This window comes from Dromaius novaehollandiae, chromosome 21 (genome assembly GCF_036370855.1).
Source record: "Dromaius novaehollandiae isolate bDroNov1 chromosome 21, bDroNov1.hap1, whole genome shotgun sequence".
Classification (NCBI taxonomy): domain Eukaryota; kingdom Metazoa; phylum Chordata; class Aves; order Casuariiformes; family Dromaiidae; genus Dromaius; species Dromaius novaehollandiae.
The window spans coordinates 7,061,928-7,085,915 of record NC_088118.1 but is presented as its reverse complement, the minus strand read 5'-3'; the positions used below and the strand labels follow the sequence as shown (position 1 = coordinate 7,085,915).

At 47.7% G+C, this 23,988-nt stretch overlaps 1 protein-coding gene and 2 long non-coding RNA genes across 8 annotated transcripts in view; 1 reads left to right on the top strand and 2 right to left on the bottom strand.

The window, feature by feature from the left end:
• Window positions 1-41: 41 nt before the first annotated feature.
• Window positions 42-8,193, top strand: LOC135330504 (uncharacterized). The gene is made up of 9 exons (XR_010392518.1): window positions 42-174; window positions 1,212-1,422; window positions 2,558-2,696; window positions 3,144-3,305; window positions 5,234-5,468; window positions 6,122-6,291; window positions 6,859-6,993; window positions 7,411-7,709; window positions 8,091-8,193. It is a non-coding gene; the product is annotated as an uncharacterized LOC135330504 (long non-coding RNA).
• A 322-nt stretch (window positions 8,194-8,515) lies between these two features.
• Window positions 8,516-12,061, bottom strand: LOC135330503 (uncharacterized). Of its 2 annotated transcripts, XR_010392516.1 has the most exons (4): window positions 11,104-12,061; window positions 10,232-10,308; window positions 9,498-9,752; window positions 8,516-9,140 (listed from the first exon to the last, which is right to left on the bottom strand). It is a non-coding gene; the product is annotated as an uncharacterized LOC135330503 (long non-coding RNA). The 2 variants fall into 2 exon arrangements; XR_010392517.1 differs by lacking the exon at window positions 11,104-12,061 and having other exon boundaries at window positions 10,232-10,357.
• Window positions 12,062-15,899: 3,838 nt separating this feature from the next.
• Window positions 15,900-23,988, bottom strand: part of APLP2 (amyloid beta precursor like protein 2) — a 50,123-nt gene continuing 42,034 nt past the window's right edge. For 2 of the 5 annotated variants that reach the window (XM_064524324.1, XM_064524328.1), the window contains 6 exons: window positions 23,406-23,576; window positions 22,751-22,786; window positions 19,779-19,861; window positions 18,867-18,941; window positions 18,247-18,402; window positions 15,900-17,444 (listed from right to left, as the gene is read on the bottom strand). In XM_064524324.1, coding sequence (XP_064380394.1) covers window positions 17,343-17,444; window positions 18,247-18,402; window positions 18,867-18,941; window positions 19,779-19,861; window positions 22,751-22,786; window positions 23,406-23,576 — 623 coding nt within the window. In that variant the 3' untranslated portion in view covers window positions 15,900-17,342. The remainder of the gene's footprint in view (window positions 17,445-18,246; window positions 18,403-18,866; window positions 18,942-19,778; window positions 19,862-22,750; window positions 22,787-23,405; window positions 23,577-23,988) is intronic. The other 3 variants (XM_064524325.1, XM_064524327.1, XM_064524326.1) reach the window with 3 other exon arrangements.

The window sequence follows — 23,988 nt, the reverse complement described above, 5'->3', positions numbered from 1 at the left end:
TCGATTATTATCCTTTAATACCTCGGCTGTACTCCTCCCCTAACGCACGCAGAGGCAGCTTAGCCTAAACACTTCACAGCCAGTCTGCACAACTCCAAAAACCCAAGCGAGTGCTGGGAGGAAAGAAAAATCTGCCTTGGATCAAAGGAATCGCCCTTCCCAGCCCCACAAGAGGTAGGGCGAGTGCTTCAGTTTTTCCCCCCTTGGAGCAGGGGTGGCAGAAAGACCCATGTTTTGTGCTGGCGGCCGTTGTTCCTGCCGAGAAAGGATCCGGAGGAGCATGGAAATGAAGATGAGCGTCGCGTTTTGAGCTCTGATGCCTGATGCTGTTATTGCCTCCTTGGTGTCCTCCTTGGGCTGGGCTGGCGGGAGTCTGTGGCTGGCAGGTGAAAGAGCGGGGGATTTTAGTTTGCAGCCCAAAGGTACGGTTAGGACAGGCAGGGGCCCAAGGGGCAGCTCTGTATCTGAGCTGGTAGTGCCTTATGAACACTGCGTCCAGCTAGGGACACCCCCTTCCCACCAGCTCTGACTTGTAAGCAATGACTTCTCTAGGAGATCTCATGGGGAGGATCACCTTTAACTAGTGATGATGTGGGTCTTCTGCACAAGAGCAAGAGTTTCCAATGCATTGCGTGGAGATGACGTGCTCTGGTTATTAACAGTCCTGGGGCTGGAAGCAGGGTCTTCTGGTCGACCTGTTGTAGACCAGCTGCCATTAGTGGGAAGCTTAAGATGTCGGTTATGACCCTATATACCACGCTTTCAACAAAAAGCAGCTAAAAAAATCCCTTTATCCTTTGATCAACTAATGTTACTTTTCTCCCCCACCCCCTTCTTTTTCCTTTTTCTTCTCCTCCCTTAGTATTATCTATGTAATGCTAAATCCTTCTCTTAGTGGGGTTTTTGCTGTTTAAACTCTAGGTCTTTTTTGGTGGGCATATTTGTTTCTCCTTTCCTTGAACAAATGCATTCAGAGCAAAGACTTGCTGATCGTTTTGGCTGTATGTCCTAATGAACTTAGGATCACAGACTATGAGTATAAAGCTGGAGCACAAGCATGCTCTCTTTCTGAGCCTGTCTTCAAGACTCAGGATTTATTCTCTAGGACTGCTTGTTTAAGAGGTTTTCTGCTGATATGTTATTATCGTTTTATGGGGGGAAAAAAAAGTTTGATTCCTTGTGGAGCTCTTACAGCCTTTCTGTGCTTTCAGCCTCAGGACCCCACGGAGGCTGTAGCTGGGAGGTCTTTGCCAGGACGTGCCACTCCTGGGACAGTTTTCACGGTCTGTGGCTGCTGGTGGACCACGATGTGCTCCCAGAAAGTGCCTTGGCCAGAAAGAGAAGTCGCCTCTCCTTGCCAACCTGCACGTTAGCAGCTTGTTGGTGTTTAACTGAACGGTACCCCACGAGCTGGGATCTAAGGTAACACTCGCCCGCGTTTTACGGTGGTTTCCTGTCTTTTAGCATGCACAAAGACTAAGACCGGTATTTTTAACGGCAAATATCCTCTGCTGTGCTAGGGAATTTATTGAGCTACCCAGAGGCACACGTGTGTGCTGAAGTGTTTGGGAGGAGCGTGCTGCCAAATTCAAGTTGGTGTTTGCTGAAGGGTTTCCCCTCCGGAGGGGGAGATAATATTTTTCCTCTTTCCACAAATCCTCTGCTGCTGGAAATGTCAGGTACAGGCTTGTAGCCCGCGTGAACCTGAGGAACTGGCCATGGAAGATGCTCAGGAGAGCGGCTGGTGAAGGCAATGTGTGTTTTAGGATACCCTGTTAGTGCAGCTGGAGCAGCGGAGGATGAGCTTAGCAAGACCATATGGAAAGGTGCTGCTATAGGAGACCTGAAGTGCTTTGTAAACGCCGAGCACCTGGCACGCTCACGCAGAACTTTTTATTGTTATTGCTGAGAGACTGCTAGAGGTTCGTGGTAAAGGAAGAGCTGAAATTTGCACTTAAAGCACCGCTGAAATCTACTCTGTTTTGATTTAATTAGAGAATTTAGCTTCCAAACTTGGCGTAATTGCTGTTCAGAGGACGACTGGATTTTCTAGGTCACCTTTCTCTGCCAGAAGGAGCACGTTTTTAAAACTTAAAGCATTTCTTGCCTTTTAACTCAAGCGAGCTAAACAACGATAGAAGCCCGTACACGCTTGCACCAGGTGTGAGTTGTACACCCTGTGTAACTATGCATAATTTACATCTCATTGAAAACACATCTGTCAGCTACATATGGTAATAGTAGCCTGTAATTAATTAACGATTTAGCATTTTGTTTGTGCGTTGACTTAGCAGGCGGCATAGTTAGAGCTTGCATGTGGCCTTATTATAGAAGGGGTCACCTACCCGCTGCCCACCCTCCCCGCTGACTGGTCTGCTGCGGTTGTGGAAGTAGCAAGTTGGGCGTAGAGGAGTTGACGTGCACAAGGTGTGACCGATTGTGGGCTCCGGGGCTGCAGAGCATGAGTGCTGTAGACGTGGGAGTCCAGAGGAGACCAGACTGGACATCAAATGAACCGATGGATGCAGCGTTTAAGGCATAATTCTCTACTCTGCAGATCAGATTTGCGCTGTAGTCACCATGCAAGCGGCCAAGCCGGGACCACGGACAACATGATGTTCATCACCACTTGCTTCTGGTGCTTTGTGGCTGTCCTTACTGAGGTCAACGGCTCTCTTCATTGGTATATTCTGGAGGTGAGCAAAGGTCTGTGCGCGCACACATCTCGGTTGCAAATAGGCTTTATGCACTTAAATACCACCGGAGTGACTTTAGGGTGACAGAACTCCTCTTAAAGCCAGTGGTTTAGCGTGCGCGTCCAGGTGAGCAGAGCCCTTGCCAAGGGCAGCGAAGCAGAGGAGGTGTCCTCAGCATACGGCAGGGAGGAAAATTCGGAGGGGGCAGGACAGAGTAGAGCCATCGCTAAGGCTCACGGCAAGCGCACAGAAATACTTGGCAGTTTTCACAGCTGCCAAACGCTAGCCGGAGCCAGCCGGTGTGATTCCTTGTAAATAGCTATTTGGGGATGCCCGTGACTGAGCAGGCAAGAGTTAAATCCTAGCTGTAAAGTATCTTTGAAAAGGCACCTGCATTAAAATTTGTGTTAAAATTTGTGCTAAAATTTGTGCATTAAAATTTTCCAGCTGCCTGAAGAGTTGGAAGAGGAACTTGAGAGCGAGAGAAACGGAGATCAGGATGGAAAACTTGAAGCCGGACGCAAGCATCTGCTCTGCCCTCCCCGACGGTTCAGATGAATAATGTGCACGAGGCATCTCCGCTGCTGGCCACTCCTCAAGGAAAAGGAGGTATTTTAAAAGGGAGCGATGTGGGTTTAGTGAGACTGTACAGTTGATGCGTTAGTGGGCGGAAGGCTGATGCCTCTCCTAGGATAGGCAGAGCGTCAGGAGCTGGGAGACCTGCCTTATTAATTAGATTAGAGCCATTCAGATCGAGTGTAAATCCTTCTGTCTGTTAAGGAGTGCCTTGGGCAGCTGAAGACAGGATGGTGTAATACTGCCAGAGGTGATACAGCCTACTCAGGGTCTTAAATTTGGGCATGTGCTTTAGCATTTTACTGGATCAGGCTAAAGTGCTTAGCGCCTTAGTGGGTTGGATTCCTCGTTAATGAATATTCATCAGCATAGTCTTGCCGTGATGCGCTCTGGTTGTTCCGCTGTTGGGTAGCGCTCGGTTTGGGCAGGAGTTATACCGTAGACAAGAAACCGATGGCTATTTGTTAACGTATTGGTACTAAAACTCATGAGATTACAAGCAAATGAACTCTTTGCTGAATGCATGTGTTTAACATGATGCCTATAAATCAGGCATTTTTAAGACTTCAAGTGGGGTTTATGGAAATAATGTTCAATTTTCACCCCAATATGTCGTTTATGGAACCTAATCTGTCTAGTACAACTTGGATCCCTCATGTCTGGCCTGGTGTATGAGTTCCTGGCAGGTGGCGTTTCTGGCACTGCTTTAAAAACAGATACAGCCACTGTATGTCAGGGGAAAAATATAAAATAAACAGGTGTGCTGATGCGTTTCACGAAACAAATTGCTTTGTTCTGAGGGCATCCTTCAGTAGCCAGCAACAGGGCTCTAGATTAACGACTGTTCAGAAAACAAGCAAGGCGCAATGTGTGTCTTACTTCAGACAAGGGCAGCTGCGTAGTGCCTTCAAAGGCAGAAATGCAAGACCTGGCTGCGTAATGCCATGCGAGGAGTGTGCGTTCTTCTCTTCCCGTCAGCTTTCCAAAGCACAGGAGCGTGTTGGCAGCAGAGCTTCAGGTGAGCCAAAAGCTCTGGCTATAGTGGAGTAATTTCAAATCAAGCCAAAAATGATTGCAGTCTGCATTTTAAACATAAGGCTCATCATAGCTGTCAGTCTGGTGGAATAAGGTGAAGTTAATGCAAGCAGAAAATTGCATTGTAACGGTGGTCTTTAGCTTTGTTAGTGGTGCCGGGTGTTCTCCTGAGAAACACCTTCCAGGCAAATGCCCACATGTATAATAGTGCGGTGAACACAGCCGGCTCTATCCCACCGGAACAGCTAAGCCCAGTTCCTAAATGTTTCTAGGTAAATTCATACAGGTGTCTAACGAGGTGAATTGGGTGCTTTGGTTGAGATGTACAAAGCATCTGAAGTACCTAGATGCAATATCAGTAATTAAAACCCGGTTTTGAAGGTGGGAGAGGTCACAGTTCATCCTGGCTGGCCAACCAGAACTGTCTTAAATGGAGTTTTTGGGTATCAGAGTTTAAGATGCAGTGTGGCTGAAAGACTGAGAGAGATGAGAAATGCCTTCAAAAAGGCACTTCAGTGCTTTTCACTGTCACTGTCAGTATAGAAATGGCAGACCAAAAAAAAAAAAAAGAATTTTTTGAAAAGGGAGTTTTCAGGTAAACTGTTCTTTGCTGTGATGGACAGACTTGAAGCACCAGAAGGAACTGGAAAACAGACTTGTATCTCATCTGAGGCAGTACCATAGGCAAAATATGACTTGTTTTCTTCAAATGCTCTTCCCTGACATGCTCAAACTGAGTCTTTAGTCTCCTGTGTTGCAGTGCAGTGTGTAGGCTTGACTCTTCTCTTAACTAACCCTTGGGTTTAGGTGATCCTGAACCCACAGGCTTTATTCCATGGACATGCATGAAGCCTATCTGAAAAGAAGTCCCTGAGGGAAGGGACTCAAACTGCTCTGCTGCTCAACATGCTTGCTCATCTCTCCAGGGCAGGATCTTCATATGTGGGACAAATCCCTCTGGAGGAACACCAGCCCTTGGAGATCCTGTGCCGCTTCTGCGGTTCTCCTGAGCATTTTGAAGTACTCGCCCTTCTAGAAGAGCGTCCTCGCAATCCAGGCAGGAGGCAATATTGACGCCGGGACAGCACAGCACCCTCGGTCACCCAGCGAGCTCCCAGTTGAGGTCCTGCTGCTAGAAGGCCTCTTCCCTTGGTGGCTTGGGTAAGTCTGTGCCGTTGTCACTGCTCAGAGCTCTGCGGCGCATGGAGACGCAGAAGTGGAAGTTCAGAGACTGAACCCTGCCGACTTTGCCCAGCTACTGCTCCGCAGTTGGTGGGTTGATGCTGTAAAGATCACGGCAATAAAACGCAGTAGGCAGCCAGGGAACAGATGTGTGCACCAATATTCCCGGTAAGTGCTAAGCGCTTCCCAAACTTCTGTATAGCAACACAAAGTCCAATGAGTTTCTAATTACCTGCCCTACTGTTTTTCTTGAAGATCTTTGCAAATTGCTTTACTGCAACCGTGAAAAATCTGGCAGCCCCCAAGTCCTCATTACGCCTAGCGCATCGGAGTCGTCCTCAGGTGCCCCGGCTGCAGTCGCTGTCAGGCCCATCTCTGGGGCCCTTGCTTTGCTTTGGGGTTTGGCTCTGTCCCGACGGGCACACGCCCTTGTCCAGCACCCCACAGCAATCTGCTTTAGGCAGGGCTGAGGGGTTGGAATTTGGGTTCTGACCAAAGATGGCAATTACCGATGTCCATTACTCTGGGCGGCAAGTCAATGTCACGCGTACGGGCCAGCTCTTGCCATGCCGGGTTCAGCGTGCGTGGCTCAAGCCAATGACACGTCCGTTCTCCCGTCTGCGTTTTGGCAGGTGGTCGCCTCTGCTTCCGCGTCCTGCACCGTCCCGCGTTGGATCGGCGCAGCCGCTTTCCGCTGCTCAGCAGCATCTTCACTACTGCACCTTGCACCTGGGCGACTTCAGCCTCAGCATCGCCCTCGCGCAGGGATCCTGCCGCTGGCAGCTCAGTCATCTTCTCTCAGGTATTTCGGACCAACCGCGTGTTGAAGAGGGTAGGTACACGTACTAAAGAAGGGGTTTTCTAAGTGCCTAATACCACTCTCAAGACTTTCCTCGTCCAGCATCTGTTTTGCTTGTATTTGCCTGGTAGAAATAGCTGTGTGTGGCAATGTTACGCTGGGAATACGGGCGTGAAATACCGAGGCTAAGTGAACAGCTACGGCACTGGCTGGAAATAGCGCTCAAGCCATTAGTACCCAGTGATGATCTGGGTCACTGGAATGGCTTTTAGTAGCTGTTCTGCTCTGAACCGTAACCGGTGCAGTGATGCAGAAAGAAGCAGTTGCTGCTTATTCACCTCCCAGCTTTCCTTAGCTGGTGACTTTAATTTTCCTTCATTGCTCTAAACTCAGGATGATACCGGGTGTTTTTTTTGTTTTGTTTTGTTTTGTTTTATTTTAAGCTTACAGTGCCTGCCTTAATGTGTGAGGAAGTGGGAGCACAGTAGAAGGATAGCTCGACTTGGTGATGCTAGTAGATAATGTATCTTTTTTTTTTTTTTTTTTTTCCCCCTCTTACTTGACCCACAGCACATTTGCGACGTGTCTCTTGTGCGGACCTGACCAACGAGGCCACCACGAGCTTGGGGACGATGGGTGCCCTGCTTGCTGCTGGCCCAACGCCACCACTCTCCTCCTCGCTGGCTTCAACTGCTCCCTCATCTGGTGAGTACCGTAACCGAGACACGAGGACGGAAGAATATTTTGTCTGGGTGAGCGGCACCGTATGGCTCCAGTTCCTTTTTACTGAGAGACTGTACTCGCAGCCCAATGGACAAAATAAACCTATTCCTAGAGCTTGTCCCTGAACAAGCTGTGCCATTGCTTAAGCGACTGGTTTGCAGCAGATGTCTGGGGTGTTAACTACATCTTGACCCTATCAGTGTCACCAAATAGTTTTATTCTTAAAATGTTTTTACAATGAAGCTGGCCTAGCCTGTATTCAAAATAATAATAGTTTATTGATCTACTAATTATGATTATTATCAATGGTGCCAAAACAATTATTTTTGAGGTTTATCTATGGCACCCATGTGGTTTTATTCTGCTTTTAACTAAAGTTGTATCTGTATTCTGTTACAGAAGCCTTTGCAAGCTAAGAACAGCCAGCCTAAAATGATGCATCTACTCTGTCTTTCCGAGAGGATCCAAAGATGAAGAATGGAAAAATCCTTCTTTTTTTTTTTTTTTTTTATTTTGCTTAATGACTGAAGGAAAATGGAGTTATCCTGTATATGTGTGTGTATATATATATAAGTAGTTCATTCATAAGTACCTGCTTTCTTGAACAGAAGACCTCTGCAGAGCAGCAAGCTACATGGGTTAGGGATTACTGTCTGCTCCTCTACCCTGGACCAGCAACAGCTACCTGCAATTTTCAGGTATGACCGTTACTGCTTAAAAATACCAGAAATGCTTAAGGCTTGCTAATATGGCTAGACAGCAGATTTAAACAGGAGGAAAAAAAATCCAAAGAAATGGAGCTGTGTTTAATAGCCTCAGAAAGTTCTGTGTAATGTTGCTGTCACTTGAGGCTTTGTCTGAGGCAGAAACTGTTTTGTATTTTGGGGTGAAACTTTTGGAACAGGCTCGAGTGCAGTGATGGAGAAGGTACTGGTACAACTACCAAAGGAGGTATCAATATGACTGCTTTAAAGCTGTGTGTTAGCTCCCTAGGGTAAATAATGAGTGAGCAGAAAACTGTACCCATTTCTCTTGTTTTGACGGAAAGCTTTTATGCGATGTTTCATGTTTTATTCTAGATGCGGTATGGCTTCTCCTGTTGCTGCGCTACACCTGTTATCTCCAAGGCACTTGCTGTAAACTTAAAAGCTTCAAAATAAAAGATGACTTTGAACAAGTGCATGTTCTGTCTCTTAATGGTACCGTGCAGGCAAAGAGGTTTGCAGGGATGTGGGCAGGAGCCAAGGGCTTGCAGCGCTCGGCAAGGAAAACAGCTGCCCAAAATGTGTTTAAGTACAACGCCGTCCTCGTGCAAATCCAAAGAGGCAGATGAGCCATCGGTCCAAGGCGATTCGTAACCGCCCACCAGCCCAAAGACACCCAGCATAGGAAGGATGGCCCAGAAGATCAACCCCCTCTTCCCCCCCACCCCAAAAAAGATCAACCCCCTCTTCCCCCACCTCCCCTCGCCCCCGATTTGGCCAAGACAGCAAAACGCACGAGATAGGTTCCGCCCGGGCGTTTCCTATTCGTAAAAAAATTGGCAAGAGCCTCAGGCCCAGAGTGTTTTATTTTTAGGCCTAAGGCTGCATCCCCTATGCAAAATGACAAAGGGATGCATGGGTACCTACATACACGTTAACAAAACATCATAAAAAACAGATACAAGAGAGTATTTCAATAAGAAACCGTAATATACATGTGAAAAATAATTATGCGTAGAGGAGAACATCATTACCAAACATCCTCCCTGAGAGGAAGGGCAACATTTGCTTATGCTGAAACTTCAGCATCTTCAAGTAGAGCAAAAACACGCAATCTCAAACATTTAAGAGAGAAGACTCTGGTAAAGCTTTGCTGGACATGCACAGTCCTGTCCCCCTAATCAATTATATACATGTGTAAGAAAACCAAGAATACTAGAAATTAGCTCATTTTTAAAAGATTCTAAGTCCTTCGTTGAAAACTTCTCTTCAGAAGTGCGGGGCTCCTTTCTGTGCGGAAGCTCCAGTATTTCTCTACAGAACCATTCCACGTGCACACGCAGGAGAAGGTGGTAACTGCCTCGTCGACGGTCCTGCTTCGCTGGGTGGGCTCAGTCCTGTCCCCCGTCTCTTACTGATTATAGTCTATCAAAACAGAGAACACTTGAATATGTTAAGTATAAGTCACTAAGTCCATTGCAAAAATAAGAACTGCTCCTGCTTTCTGGACAGTTTGAAGCTCCCATCAGGGAAGGGGAGCTCGTTAAAGAGATGATCAAGTGACAGCACACGAGAAAAATGCACCGTCTCAGCTATCCAAACCAAGAGCACGTGATACGTGTTTCAGAGCACATCACCGCGTTGCTAGAGATTAAAACTAATTTCTGGGGAAGGCTCAAATCTATTATGGTTCATAAGAAATTCAAGTGTTCTCTATTTCTAAAAACAGACTTAAGTGAATATGACAAAATGCAAGGACTTGTCCCTTCATTTTTTCCTTACCTTTGACCCAAACTTCTTGACACATCATCTTGAAAACTGAAGGTCGTCTCAGCATGTGGCGAAGGAAAGGCTTCACAATTCTGTGACGTTCTTGATAGTAATTTACTTCTTTTCCAGCCCACAAGTACTCACGTTGCAAGGAGCCGTTCTCCAAAGACGCCGGGCGAAGGACGGCTCCTTCCTTTTGACCTCGGCGTCTGCCGAAAGCTCGTATCCCCAGTCGCTTCTTCAGAGGACAGGAGGGAGCCTCCAGGCCTGTAAATCAGATTATCCCCATTACATCCAAAGGGCTCTTGAAAGAACAGATCGCAAACGCTGGTATTTGAGACCCTTCCCTCAACTCAGCTTCCCCGAATGACAGAGAAATGGGGCCCAGCATCACGAGGACCTGCCTGCCGAGGAAAGCAACTGCACACAGGCAAGTCCATTTGCCCAGCTAAGGAACAGGGCTGCATTTTTCCTATAACCCACTGCTAATACGGAGTGGAGACGTTTAGTCACACCCCGAAGCCTACAGAAAGGGAAGGGCAGCTGCTGCAGGGAAAGGCACCGTCCTGCGGGACCGGACAGAGCCCCGGGCAACCCCGTCTGAGCTCAGCGTGGGTCCTTTCGGCCGGAGTTAGGCTGGGTGCCCTCCAGAAGTCCCTTCCCACCTACCTCGCTCCACGAGCCTGCACCAGCTGCAGGGTTGTTCCCTGCCCAACCACCGTGCTGGGGAAGCGGTTGTCACTCACCTCGCCTTCGGCTACGCGGCGCCAGGCTGGGGAGAACTGGCTTCGGTCTGCTCCTGGGCAGGTCCGTGCTTCATAAACTGGAAACACGGAAAAAACAACCTAAGCGGGCGGAAAAACAACCCCTTCCCAAACGCACCCCACGAACCAAGCAGCCCGGTCTCTGCTGCACCAAACCCGGGCAGCGATGCAAGAAGCCGGCTGTGTAGCACCTGCGCTGCGCTTGCGGCTAGAGAAGCCACCCCGGCACCATCCGGCAGACCGTCCCGCTGCAGCGGGTTTTCCCTGTCTTTTGGGTCTCCCGTAGCTAGACAGGCCCTGTCGCCTCCGAGATCTCCGCTGCAGGAGGCGGCACTAAGTAATTGCTGTGATACAACCAGAAGGGATACCCAAACCTGTTCACAACCAGAAAGATGGGAATTTCAACATTTAAGTTGCCTCCCAGTGCACGAGGAGAAATAACAGCACAGGGCACAGCAAAATGCCGGCAGCAGCACTCGCTGACACCCAGCCTCCTTCGTTACAATACCTTCCCAAAAAGTCAGGATGCAGAGCTTGGCCTCCTTGGGGAAGCGTTCGGCAGAGCGCGCCGGGAGGCTTCTTCCCCGCTGCCCGGCAAGCTTGCTAGCGGCACGGCTTGCTGCCGTGGGCATAGCGACGTAGCAACACTGATGCTAAACGCGCACGTACGAGGTGCAGCACCGCACCGGGTAGCAGTGGGAGCTGGTGCAAACTCGGGGCCTCGGCTTTGTGTCAAGCATTACAAGTCGGTGGCACCTTCTCAAGGTCACCGCACCAGAGTCACCTCTCTCATCAGCTTTATAGCTATATGCAGATTCCTATAGTTAGCATGGCTTTTAGGCTACGTAAAATACCTTTTATCTTCGCCATCAGCAGCTTCCTTTCTCCTGGGAAATGCGCTGTCCACTCTCTGCTTCCTCAGGCAGAAGAAACCTGTAGCTCCTGGTAAAACCTAGGGCCTGCTGCAGGCTTGGAAGTGACCAGGCTTTGCACCAGCCACAGCCTTCCCGGCGCAGGAGGAAATTGCACCCTCTCCCTCCTCCTTGGCGCAGATACCTGGAAGGAGGAAGCAATGCACAGAGCAGACGTGAGCAGCAGCGCCGGAGCAAAGAGCATGCACAGAGCAAACCCGCTCAAAGCGGCAGGGGCTTCCCTTGTCGCCACGCGGTCCGGCCGGGCAAAGCTGCGAGGGTGCGGGCACAGGCTCAGAGGAGGTCTGCAAGGTCACCACCGCGTGGGGTTTTGCACATCCATGCTGCCTGCAGCTGGAGACCAGACCTGCCCCCGGCCACGTACCGTTTGCAGGGGGCAGGCAGGGAGGCAGGAGGGCTGAGGGCCCTGCCTGGGGAGTCGTTGCTCTCAAATCGCGGTACGGTATGGGGAGAAGCTCCCGGGCGTTGGAGCGAATTCTGCCTCCGGGGTGGCCTCGAGCCCGGACTCAAAGGAAAGATGTGGTCTGCTTTGGGTTGCCATGGAGACAGCAGCGACTTAGGGGATGCTGTGAAGAAAATCTGCAGGTAAAACTGGCTCCCTGTGTCCCTCCTCCTGTCAGATCTAGAGAAGAAAGGGGCCAGCCAGGAAAATGTGAGACGTGGCAAATAAAAAAGAGGCTAAGTCACATACTTTCCCAACAACACGTAACCGGGCTGTAGCACTCACCGCCCCACGAAGCTGCAGGAAGGGAGGACAAGCAAGCGTGAGTATCTGCAGAACAGGCACATCGCAAATTGTTTCAATTATAGCTAGCGATTTTGGAAAAGGATATCAAGCTTCATGTCTGAACTCTGCCGCTGAACGGTCTTTACCCCTCTTCCACCGACCTATTCCACGGCAACCTTTTCGGGAGGTAGGGCCACTCACCTCGGCTCCCGGCCCTTCTCGTCGCCTCCGGCCCGGTGCTCCCTCCGTGTGCCGCAGCGACGGGGCGGCCAGGCTCCGCGAGAAGCTCCCGGGTGCTGTGCGGGAGCCGGCTGATGCTGTTTAATGACCAACATGTCCAGCCCACAGCCTGTTCTCAAATTGCTCTCGGGAAAGGAGAGCTGCTTGGAGCAAGACACCATCTAAATTAAATTGTCCTGGAAGACCAGGCGGACAGCCGACAGGCCAGAGGTTCAGTATTCCTGCAACAAAGCACGCGCTGCCCCTGGGTCACCGGTAAATACAGCAAAACTCTTGCATTTTTAACATGCTCATTAGGGCAGGACCTGAATCATGTATACACACGCTAATGCCTTCACCGAGACGCCTCACCTCTTATCTACTGCACTCAGCAGAGCCTTCCCACCGCGTCAGCAGTGAAGCTACCAGCGGCCACCACCAAAGAGCGAGTTTGAGCAGAAGAGGTATCTGATGGTGGAGGTGAGGCGGTGAGGAACGGCACGGCTGAAGGACGGGCTAATTTCCTGCGCTGGAGAACCGGCTTCTCAGACTGCCGCCTTACAGCTCCCCAGTGCTTTTGCTCTGCGCCGTTGCAGGGATCGCGGCCAGGCGGTTTGCACGTGGTCCCACTGAGGCTCGGGACCTGAACAGCTTTTTGCAGCGGCTGAGAAACTGCTGCAGAGCCGGTGCGACGCAGAGCCGGCGCGACACGGAGCCGGCACGCAGCACGCTCTTGCTGGCAGCAATACCGCCTGGCAGGAGGGCCGTCAGGTCAGCACCACCGACATTATTATATTGACTCTGCCTGCAGGCCCACGTACGGCACTGATTAATGTGCCTTTCCAGCAGCTTACTGCTTTTCCAGAGCTTGACTGAGATATTTTCATGCTTTCCAAAATGCCTAACTTCAGCATTTAACTCCACTTGCCCTCACTTTTGCTACATGATTATTTATTACTCTGCTTGCCAGCTACCCATTATTATGTCCCACAAAACCAGGCCTCCTCCCAGCCCATCTGCTTTTACTCCTCGACCCTTGCTGTGCATTTCCACAAGCCTCTGCCACTGCAATAGCAGCCATCAGCAGGGTATTGGTGCCAAACGCTTCCTTCTGATGGCACAGCGCGGGGAAAGGCACTGCGTCGCTGCGTATTTGAGCTGCTGTCCTCAAAAGCGCCTTCCATGTCCTTCATTTACTGGGGCTGAACAATGGAAAACATGCTCCGTGTGCATCTCCCTAAGTATTGCTTTTCACACAAAAGACGGACGAGACTGGTAAAATAAAACTATTCCCCTTTTATCCATCTAGCACTGCACGCAGCATCATTTCAGTCAATGTTATCCCACTGCATCCTCAGAGAAGCAATAATAGTGAACAGATTTAACAGACCCAGCATTCCTCCCTGCTCAGTGTCGCCAGTTATTGAAGGCCTCTCTCACAATCGCGTATGAACAACACCCTTTTGGCTTAAGCACGTCATCACCAGTAAAACACAAACGCATCCCAGTCCGCAAGGTGCTCCAAGCGGGATGGCAAAGGCATATGGCATCTGCTTGACTTTCCCAAAAGCAGAAGTGCGCAAGCTGCAAGTGAGCTTCCATGTCAGGACTCACCTCAGTACATGGCACCTACCCATAAAGGTCTGGGATTTGAAAGGCTGTGGGCACTTGAGGGCACCTCCTACCCTTTTCACACAGCTAACTACAAACGCTTACTCTCTCCACCCGCAATCTGTGTATCCAGCTCGGGCATTTGCATTAGGAAAAAGCAGAACAAATTCTGAAGCTGCGATACGGTCATCCTTCATTCTTCCAATGCACTGGGAAAGGGAGAACAACACTGCTTTAAAGGTGCACAGCAGATTTTTTTTTTTTTTTAAACAGTTTTCTTCTGAAATGCAACTGTCCAACCCCCTTTGCAAGGCTGTCTTTTATCAACCGACTGCTCCACTGCTCTCGGGGCCATCTAATCGCAAGCGTCTTACCGTGATGAAACTTCTGACGCTTCCCTCAGGAAAGCATTCCGTGGCCTCTTTGCCGTGATATCAGCCCTCTGCTCAGATGAGTTACCACTATCACCCGGGACACATTTTAGCACTGATCTTTAAACAAATATTTGTAAACATTAGTTTTCAGAAGCTGCAGGCAAAATCCATCATAAAGAATCGATTTTGAGCACTTGGCAGCGTACATGAAAGCATGCAGCCAGCAGACTTTGACTCAAGCTTAATGTATTTATTTTGTAGGACTAATAGAATTTATTGGAGGAAAAATCTAATGCCCAAATTCAATTCTGGAATTCAATCCAGAGCCTCTAACAGGAATGATAACAACAGAGCCTCTCGGAAACAAGAATTTGTTTCTGTTTCAGGCTATCCTGACTGCGGATGCAATCCAAGAAACAGCTTTGGATTTGAGATCTGCTCCGGCATCACTTAAATGAAATTTACAGTTAAAAATCAAAACTCTTTCCCAAGTAGTTGTGACAAGCCAACAGACGGCGTTTTCTAGGACAGCATCTGTTCTTTCCTGCAGAGTCTGAATAATTCAGCCAGAAGATGGAAGCTCCAGCGGAACCAAGGAGCCCTCATTTAGGGAGAAACGGGACGCACAGTTGTTACGCAAAACCGTTTAGCCTGTGCTTCGCACTTCCTACCACCTCTTCTCCCCGCTTTCATTAAAACCTATTGGAAATGGCTCAGATCAATGCAAAGAAAGATTAATTCTCTCTCTCAGCCTCCAAAACCAGCGTTCAAATGGCAACGACACTTCAGCCATTTCGGTGAGAGGCAAGAGAGGAGGGATTTATGCTCGAGGTCACACTTCAAAGAAGGAAAACAAAAGAGAAGTGACATACAGAAGCGGAGACAGCTGTGAGCTTTACAGGCTGTTAGTTTTAGGTGTTCTCGAAGAGAAAGTTAAACCAAACAGTCAAGTTATTTCCCTTCATAAAACATTATAGGAGATCTACTAAACACTAACCAGAGTTACTGCCGAGGACTCCTCATATCTTCAAAGTATTAAAGATCTGGTCATCCACAGCAGGAAGCATTCAGTGGAACAGCATCACTGTTTGAGACCTGTCTCCTCGTAGGCCCTTTTGGAATTGGAACATCTTCTGCAGCCCCCCTACTTCTGCCAACCCTATTTGTCAGACTTGCATGGAATAAAGGCTGCTAGCCTGAAGCCAGCTCTTCTGGAGAGGGTCTAGGTAAAGCACCATCACCACATTACCCAATCCCATTCCCCGCAACTCGGCCCTCTTTCTACAGCCAGCCGGAAAGCGCAGGAGGATGGCCGACCGGCAAGAACGGCTTGCTCTTTTACGCAGCACTTTGGCTCTGCTCCTTCTGAGACGCCGTGCCAGCAGCTGCCTCCACCCAGGGAGCGATTCTGGCATTTTAGCACTGCTTAACCATTTGCAATGCATTTTACAAATGGCCAGAACGTGAAGAGCAGCCACAGCTCTAACTGACCTGCTCTCCAGGGTCTAACGGCTGCAGTCTGCGGTTATAGCCTTATTCAGGAGTCACGGGCGCTGGCTTAGTATCTTGCTTCCCTCCCTCCGCCAAGGTTAGCAGGCTCTAGAGGTACCACAAAAGATTCTGGGCAAGGCAGAATAAACTTTCTCAATATTAACACGTTCCTTCAAAGGTGGTAAGCGAAGCAGAAGTGGGCAAAGAGATGGGGAAAAGTCTCCACAGGTTTGACAAGGACACGGCGGGAGAAAAGGGAAACTAAGGGAGCCCGTGAATAAAGAGAAGAAACAATCTGGAAGTTAAAGTGTTTATTGATGTGTTTAAACTTTGTACATTCCCCACAGACCACACTAAGGAGTTTGCAGGTAAATCTGTGCATAGTGGGAAGAGACATGGAAGGAGAAAGAAAGTAAAGTCACAGGAAAAATAGAAAAAATACACCACAGGTTACCAGAACCTCCAGATTTAAAAAAGCCGTGAGCATTAACACCAACTATACAAGCATTACAAAGACATGATGGTGAGTGGAACAATACCCCATTTGTTCTTCTCGGGGCCTACGCATCCAATTTCCCGTAAAGCAGGCAGTATCCCTTTCCCAAATTAGCCCTCTTTTCGCTCCCCAGATAAAGCAAACTCCATGTTCATCAGCTCCCAAGGTACAGATTATTGCAATGATTTGTCATTTCTGGGCAAATACCAAAAACCATGCCTAGGGCCCAACATCACTGGAAGAGACGCAAAGGTTCAAAAAATTGCGTCTCTTTAACTACTTACCACGTTGGTGAGGCAGGAGAGCTGGGGAAAATTAGAAAGTAGTAGCAAGAGGGGGCTGTTAATGCCAGGTGAGTACTGAAGGAAACTGGTTCAGATGGGAGGATTTAAATTCCTTACCAGGAACTTCCAACTCTAGAGCAGAACTGAATCTGGAAGGGGAATGTGCAGACCCCAGTATGCACAAACCATGTTCTAACATTCCACTAGAATAGCTACAAACAGAGATGCTAGAAGCCTTTTAACTCCTTGCCTCCAGGGAGTCTTGATTCCAAGGACCCAGACTGCTAAGCAGCAGGGCGCACACCACTGGCATATGAGGATGGGGTTTTTTCTCTTTTTTTTTCTTTTTTTTTTGTTATAACGATTTTTTGTTAGTTATCATTCCAAATTGCTTCCTTGCTTATGCTTTCAGAGTTCCTAACCCTAAATTAATCTCTTTGCAACTCCCAGCAAAATTCACTTAAAAAAAGAAAAAAAAAATACTGCTTTATATATAAAAGCCAGAATGACTGAAGAGCCACAACTGTCTCCTTTTTACAAGGCGGGCTGGTACAAATGACCCTCAATATACAGGTGGTCTATCAGAAATAAAAATCAACATTTCCCATTATATATATAGAGCTTGTATCAGACAACAGTACAACGGAACTGGTATTCTTCAGTTAAAAAAAAAAAAAAAGAAAACTACATCTCAGTCAAATATCTGCAATAGATCCATTTTTCCCATTTAAGGAGATTTATATATCATATTGTTATATTATCATTTCTTCACCCATTTAAAAGAATGGAAATTGCAACTCTACAGTAGTAATTATAGTCTTAATGATCCAGGAGTTCTGAATGTAAGATGAAGTCCTCTTGAAGCAACTGTTGGTCAGTAGTTGATCCAAAACGCTGGACCACTTTGGCCCTCCCACCCCGCTCCTTTTCTGATCAGGGCCGCTGCATCTTCATCTCTTTTATATCTGCATCTGCTCCAGGTATTTGTAAGTGGGGTTCTCGTAGCCATGGTTTTGCATCTTGCTCAGATGCCGCTCTTCCGGGGTAAGCATTGGGTCAACCTTTAAAAAGGCCAGACAATTACCGGTCAAGGGAGGTATCTGCAGGCCTTATTTGAGAGTAGCGACAGCCACGATACAAGTTCTGGATGAACACGGTGGCGAGAAGCAAATGGATAAACAAGCTAACCACAAAAAATAATTTCCTTAACAGAATTCCCTGTTCAGGTCTTAATGCCTCCCGCCTGTCCCTGCTTCTTTGGGAATGTTCTCCCCAGATCTCTACTAAGTTAGCTAACGTTACAAATTCGGGACTCTCTTCTCTCACAAAGCAGGTCATTATTATTTCACTCACCGGTCGGGCCAAGGGGAAACACAGCTTTCTGCAGACTCCATTGAGCTGTCATTAGAAATGTGTATGTTGGGAGTGGAAGGAATAAGAAGGAACCTGCTTCTCCGTGTTCAGTCGATCATAATGTCTTAACAGTTGCTACATTAGTTGGGAGGACAAATTACTATAGATTGACTGACTTACTCCCTTACTAAAGATACCGCCTGAAAAGCCTGTTTACTATTAAATCCTATCCCGAGCCAGACAGGGAAGCCTAATTGAATCCCTTGTGATAAGTGAATACAACTGTGAAGCAACAGGTCCCAGCATGGCATGCCGATGACTGATACTCGCATGTTAACAAATAAGTGATGAAGATGTCAGCATCTATAGCGTTAAGTCCCATCTAGCTAGGAGCAAAGCAGTTGACGGCTTGGCAGTTACTGCCGACGCCGCCATCTTCACCCCCTACACACGACATGTGAGTCAATGCTGACTATTTTCATCCTCAGCTACGGAGCAGTTGTTTCTCACCTCCACAATTCCATGGCTGATGGTCCCATACTGCCGCTTCCTCAGCATCACCAAGCTGATGACTATAACGGTAGCTATGGCAACAGCAATCACCAAGAGCCCAATAAGGGCACTGCTGCTGAAACTGAAGTCATCACGAAGGGCGTTGTCATTATCCTGGGTGGAAGAAAACAATAGAGGGGTCTGTAGAGGGGGAGTGATGCGGGAGACAGGCTGATAAATGCACACCTAAGAGGCGGGCGGCCACCAGTAAGGTTTTCAGCCATCTGTGGTATCAAGACATGACTGATTATACTTGACAGCGTGAATATTTAATCTCTTTCTGGCAAAAGGATACTAAACACAAAGCTGTTCCCCTGCTTACACGCTTGGACAGATACCGACCCACGCCGCTTTCCTATCCCACAAAATACTTTTGCAACAAAAAGAGTCAAGTTAGCATCTACATGCTTTCACTGGTTACTGTTAACTTCACGCAGAAATGCAGTGCTATACGATACCCTGCATAACTTCCCAGAGCACTGTGAACAGACTGAAGCCCTGGAATTCAGTGACCCAGAGCAACAGAAATCCAGTTTTAGGAACACACCAACCGCTAGACTGAGTGCCCACATACATACCGGTTCGTCCACCAGCCCGCCAACACGCTCCGCGTTGAAAATCATTTCCTTCACATCGAGGGTTTCATCAATTACCTGAAAACAGTCACAAAGGCATTTCATGAAAGGAGCCACGAGAAACAGCTAGGAGGAAGAATATGAAGCCAGAGAAGAGACCTTTAACGTGTACTAGCAAGGGCTCGAGAACCACCTGCCATCCTTCCCCTGCTCTCAGAAGCATGGGATAGTCTCCCACTTTCAGAATCAACTTACTTAGTACTGCAACCCCTGGGAAGCATAGACTACCTCAAGGCAAAGACTCAAATTAAAACTAGGCCCTTGTTTTGGATGGAGCATTTCTGTCATGTAAGATCTAACCGGCGGCTTTAAAACAATTTGGAAAGTAAGTTCTCAAAACCCCCATTTTTTTTTCTTTTTTTAAATCCAGTAACTGAGGCAAGGTGGCTGCTGCTAGGACCTAGCAAATTCTTCACGCTACAGATAGAACTGCTGCTCACTCCGACCCCCTGGCGTGCCTACTGGATCACTCGCCTTTAGAAGAAGGTGAGGCCTATCTTGTCGTCAAAAATACCTGGGGAGACAGGTGCAATACACCAGCATTGGGTGCATTCAGACAGAAAGGTACCTAACTCATCAAAAGGGTCTGCACTTGGGAAAGCAATTACCGAACTGGACACTTCACCAGCTTAGACTGCCAAAGATCTAGATCTCTCTCCTTCCCTCACCCTCCCACCCTCTGATGCTAATCAGTATTAAGAGTCTACGACAGTCAGAAAACCAACTCCTCCACACCATATGGATCCTGAACACACTGACATTCTGCAAGCAGGAAGAAGACACGGAAATAAGCCACTGCTATTAATTAGTGTCCACGGCAGGCTTTGTTTTACAAAATAAAGGTGGAGGGCTCACCACATTTTCATCCACTTTGTTCTTGCTGTTAATCACTTTTTCTTCAGCGCCAATCAGCCCATCCAACTCGGTCATGCCAGAACCTGCACCAAAAGAGCAAGGCAGAGACCATTAGTCAGCCCTTAGCGACATTTGGGAAGGACTACCTACTCTTTATAGAGCTGCCATGGCTAGTGTGTTTAACCGCATGGACTGCTGATTATTAATCTGTCTTCATGCTGTTGTGTCAGACGGGGAGCTCATAAGCTATGCTACAGTGACAAGTGATATGGGGGTTTTCTGTTAATGAAAGGAAATGAGGCGGCAATGAGTGGAGCAGATAGGACTCGCCAAATCATACTGAGGTGTAAATCCAGAAATACCATACTGTTAAATGCTGCTGTTAGAAGGTCCGAGGCAACATATAGTATGAATTGTGAGTACGTAATTCCTTTCTGCAGATGTCACCCAGGGTCACCACCACCTCAACGCGACCCCCGTGACTGAAGAACGCATCCTTTCCACAGAGAGCCAGCACACAGCGAACACTTTCAACCGCACAGTCAGCATCATCCATTCTTTTGAAACCACGCGCATCAGCAAGTGCCTCAGGAACAAGAATTTCAAGGTCACCAGCCATGCTGTCTCTGTAATGAGCTGCTGTCCCATATCTGGCATGAGCCCAGAAACAATAAATCCCAGGGCAAGGGAGGAGCACAGCGCGACGCTAGCCTGCGTACCAGAACATCACTCAACCATTTCTAGGCTGAAACTAGCACAGGCTGAAAAGAAGAATATCAATTAACAAAAGGCTGCTCTGCATAAACCGTTTTGATCTGAAACATTTATAAATAGATCAGATCAATAAAAGAAGAGGCTGATGCCAGATACTCAGACCTAAGACAACATAACAAGTTAGGAGACTGAGAGTTTTCCATTACCAGTACACGCAGAAGAACGTCCTTCAGAACGTCTACGCCTTCCTATAGCAAAAGCAGGAGGACAACGAAGCCTGAAAGCCACAGCAGCACATCTCCAAAAAGGAGCATGAGGTGGGGAAAATATTACTACAGCACTTAACACTTTGCAGGTGATTGCATACACCTCCCCACAAGCTGCTGAGCTTGCAGGTTAGCTAAGACATTATGTCAACTGCTGCTGAAATTGGCACATATTCTCCGATGAGATGCAAGGAAAGGCTAATTGGCTCCACGGCAAGTTTTTACCGTGACAAGCTTCTACTGCCTGAAAACACCAAGGAAACTAACGTTTCACTCCAACTCCTCCCAAAAGAAGCGTCTACGGCTTTACCGCATCCCCTTTTCCTGCAGGGTTCTTTGCAGACAGCAATCAGATTCCAAGCACGGCCAAGACTCCAGTCTGACTTCCCATGGCTGTTGAAGCAGGTCATGTTATTGTAAAAGTTAATGATTCGGATTTTCTGGGGAGACTAGCCACAAATAGTTTTTAGAGAACTACTGTGTCAGCTTTTGGCCTATGGCTGCTTTATTCGATTCTCAGGAGCCAGTGTAGCATGGTGTCCAGGGCTGGGAGTTCAGCTTCTGCACCGAGCTTTGCTGTTTGCCACAGAGCGCTGTACCAAACAACAGACCCAGTTCCATGCAGCTCAAAGGCACAGTTTAGATTTTATACTTTCCCAGGAAAAACACACACACACACACACCTCTCCCCCTGCCCCCCGCTCCTCCTCCAAAACTCCCAGCAGCCCTTGTGAAATACAGTTAAAAGGCAGTGGAGAAAAGAGGGGGATGATCCCTGTCCTCAAATCATCAGAAACTCTTCCATTTACCTAAATGGGGAGAAAACCAGTCTATACTAAGCATCCTTAAACAAACACCGCAACCAACCGAGAATCAAACTACAGGCTATCCCAGTTCTTTCCAGAGCAGGCTGTACACCGAATTAGCTGTACATTGCTTAACAAGAGGGATGAAGGTGACTCACGTTTGTAGAGAAACAACGATAACGGAAAGGGTTTCAAGCTCTCTGGCCTTCACCGCATTACAAAGGTACCTGTGTTCATATTTAACACTTATTACCAAAATCCTTTGCTCTCCTTTGAAATTCTGCACAATGTATTTGGAAACAAAGGCAGATTAAAATGAGGGGATTATTCCCAACGCATAGGACACATACGGCTACACTGCAAGAGCATCCTAACAATTAGTCTTCCCTTCCTACTTTGAGAGAGAGATCTGGGTTAGCAGATCAGCTGGGCCTGGTCTTTACCTGAGATGGTAGGTTAAGGAAGGATTTCATTTAATGCCGATACTCCCGTGCTGCCCTTACAACCCAGTCGGCCCTTTCTTTAGCCAGGCACTCTGTTACAAATCAATAAAGAACTAAAGCAGACCGGGATAAGCACACAGGACTTGGCTAGGACAGAGAAACGCTACATGTGAAAAGGGGATGACAAGGAGACTATAAACACAACGAAGGAATCTCCTAGCTTGCCTGTTCCTGACCCGCCGTGCTCTATAATATCTTCGAGGGCACTTAGTCGGGAGATAGAGCCTGTCTGCTCTGGCACTCTCATTCCTGGTTTAGTGCTGTCATCAGGTAGAAAGTATAGATTCCACGGCACGCAGAATAGCCTCTAGATTGTTTACCACCAGCACTGCAAAGTTTATTTTAAGCATGATGAACGTGAGGACAAATGAAGAGATACAAAGTACTGCATGGTTTCAGACAGACTGCTAAGCCCATATTTGTTGAGGGTAAAGAAGCTAACCTACGCATTCTGAGACAGCTTGCTAGCCCATCAGAGAGGAACATAAAGAATCAAATACTCAGACTAGCTCACTTTTTTAACACAAGGCCTAAACCTAAAGGCAAAATTGGAAGCTGCTGATCTAAATGAGAGAAGGGAAATGAAAATAAAGGCGAGTATGAAACTAAAATGAAGCTATCAGACACACTGAGAAGGTAGGAGAGTGACAGAGAGCACTGTGAGGGAGCAGCTTAGAACCAACCTTTTTTCATTGGATGGTACAAATCCGGCTGAGGATCTAGCAGGAGGGAAAACAAAAACAAAAATAGCAGAGAAAGGAGATTAAGAGAGAAAGGAAAAAAGGCTTGCGCATGATTTCTGAGTCAGACCCTGGGAAAAGCTTTTATTCTATAGCTTTCTTTAAGCTCAGAACTCTGTTCAAACATTTTTTATATAAATACACACGCACACGCCAGCTGTCAACACCCGTTGACACAGAAAAACAGATATATATTAGAGGGAGAAAAAAAGGAATTCCTGTAGCCCTTCAGCAAATCACAGCACGGAAGGCTTAACATTACATGAGAGCATTTTGGTTGAAGATTGAAAATGAATTCCAGAATCAAGTCACACAGTAAAAACAAAAAAAAAAGTTAACACTCTCTGCAAAATGGAAAGAGGTAAAAAAAAATTTTTGAAAACATGAATCAGGAAGTCAAGACAGTGGCACTGTGCAAATTACCAGCAGCACTGCCTCCTTCAAAGGGACAGTCTGATGGGTACTGCTGAGGCAACTGTTTTGCTCCTAAATGACCCAAAGGGATGGAGCATCCCCTGCCACCAAGCTGGGCTACTGGCTAAGAAAAAGCAACTACAGCCTGTAAAGCAAGTGAACCCACGTTTTCAGTTCCACATACCTTCGTTTTCAGGCAAGGCTGGGAAGGTTTTCACCTGGAATGGACGGAAAGGTTTGCCCTCTAGGGGAATTTCTTCGCTCTCCTCAGAGCTCACTCTGACATCCACCTGGGATTCAGAAATGGAGGATGTGAACTGATCCATGTCTGCACGTTGCTCCTGAAGCAGCTCATCTAAAAGGAATAGGAGAAAAACTTACACGGACTGCACGAAGCCTGGCAGAGACAGAAAGGGGCAGATAGTTTGAACGCAGCCGACGCATGGCTGCAGGGGAACGCTGCTCGGGGCTGCCACGTTATCTTAGCTTGTCTGCTGAAGTCCCAAGGCTAGAAAAACATATAAATAGGGGCCAAGACATTTGACATGGCAAGAGGTTTTGGCAGGATGGGATTAAGCTCCTGTATTAGGGTAAAGCAGCTGCTTATATTCATTGATATTCTTTATCTCAATTTTAAAGAGAGCTTTGCTAGTCCGAACGCCGCTGACTTTTTTTTTTTTTTTTTTTTTTTAATGGCCACTGCCAGTTCTTAGGGCAAGCCACTCTGACTTGCTGTATTGCAAAACCCAGAGAATATCTGCCCGGTG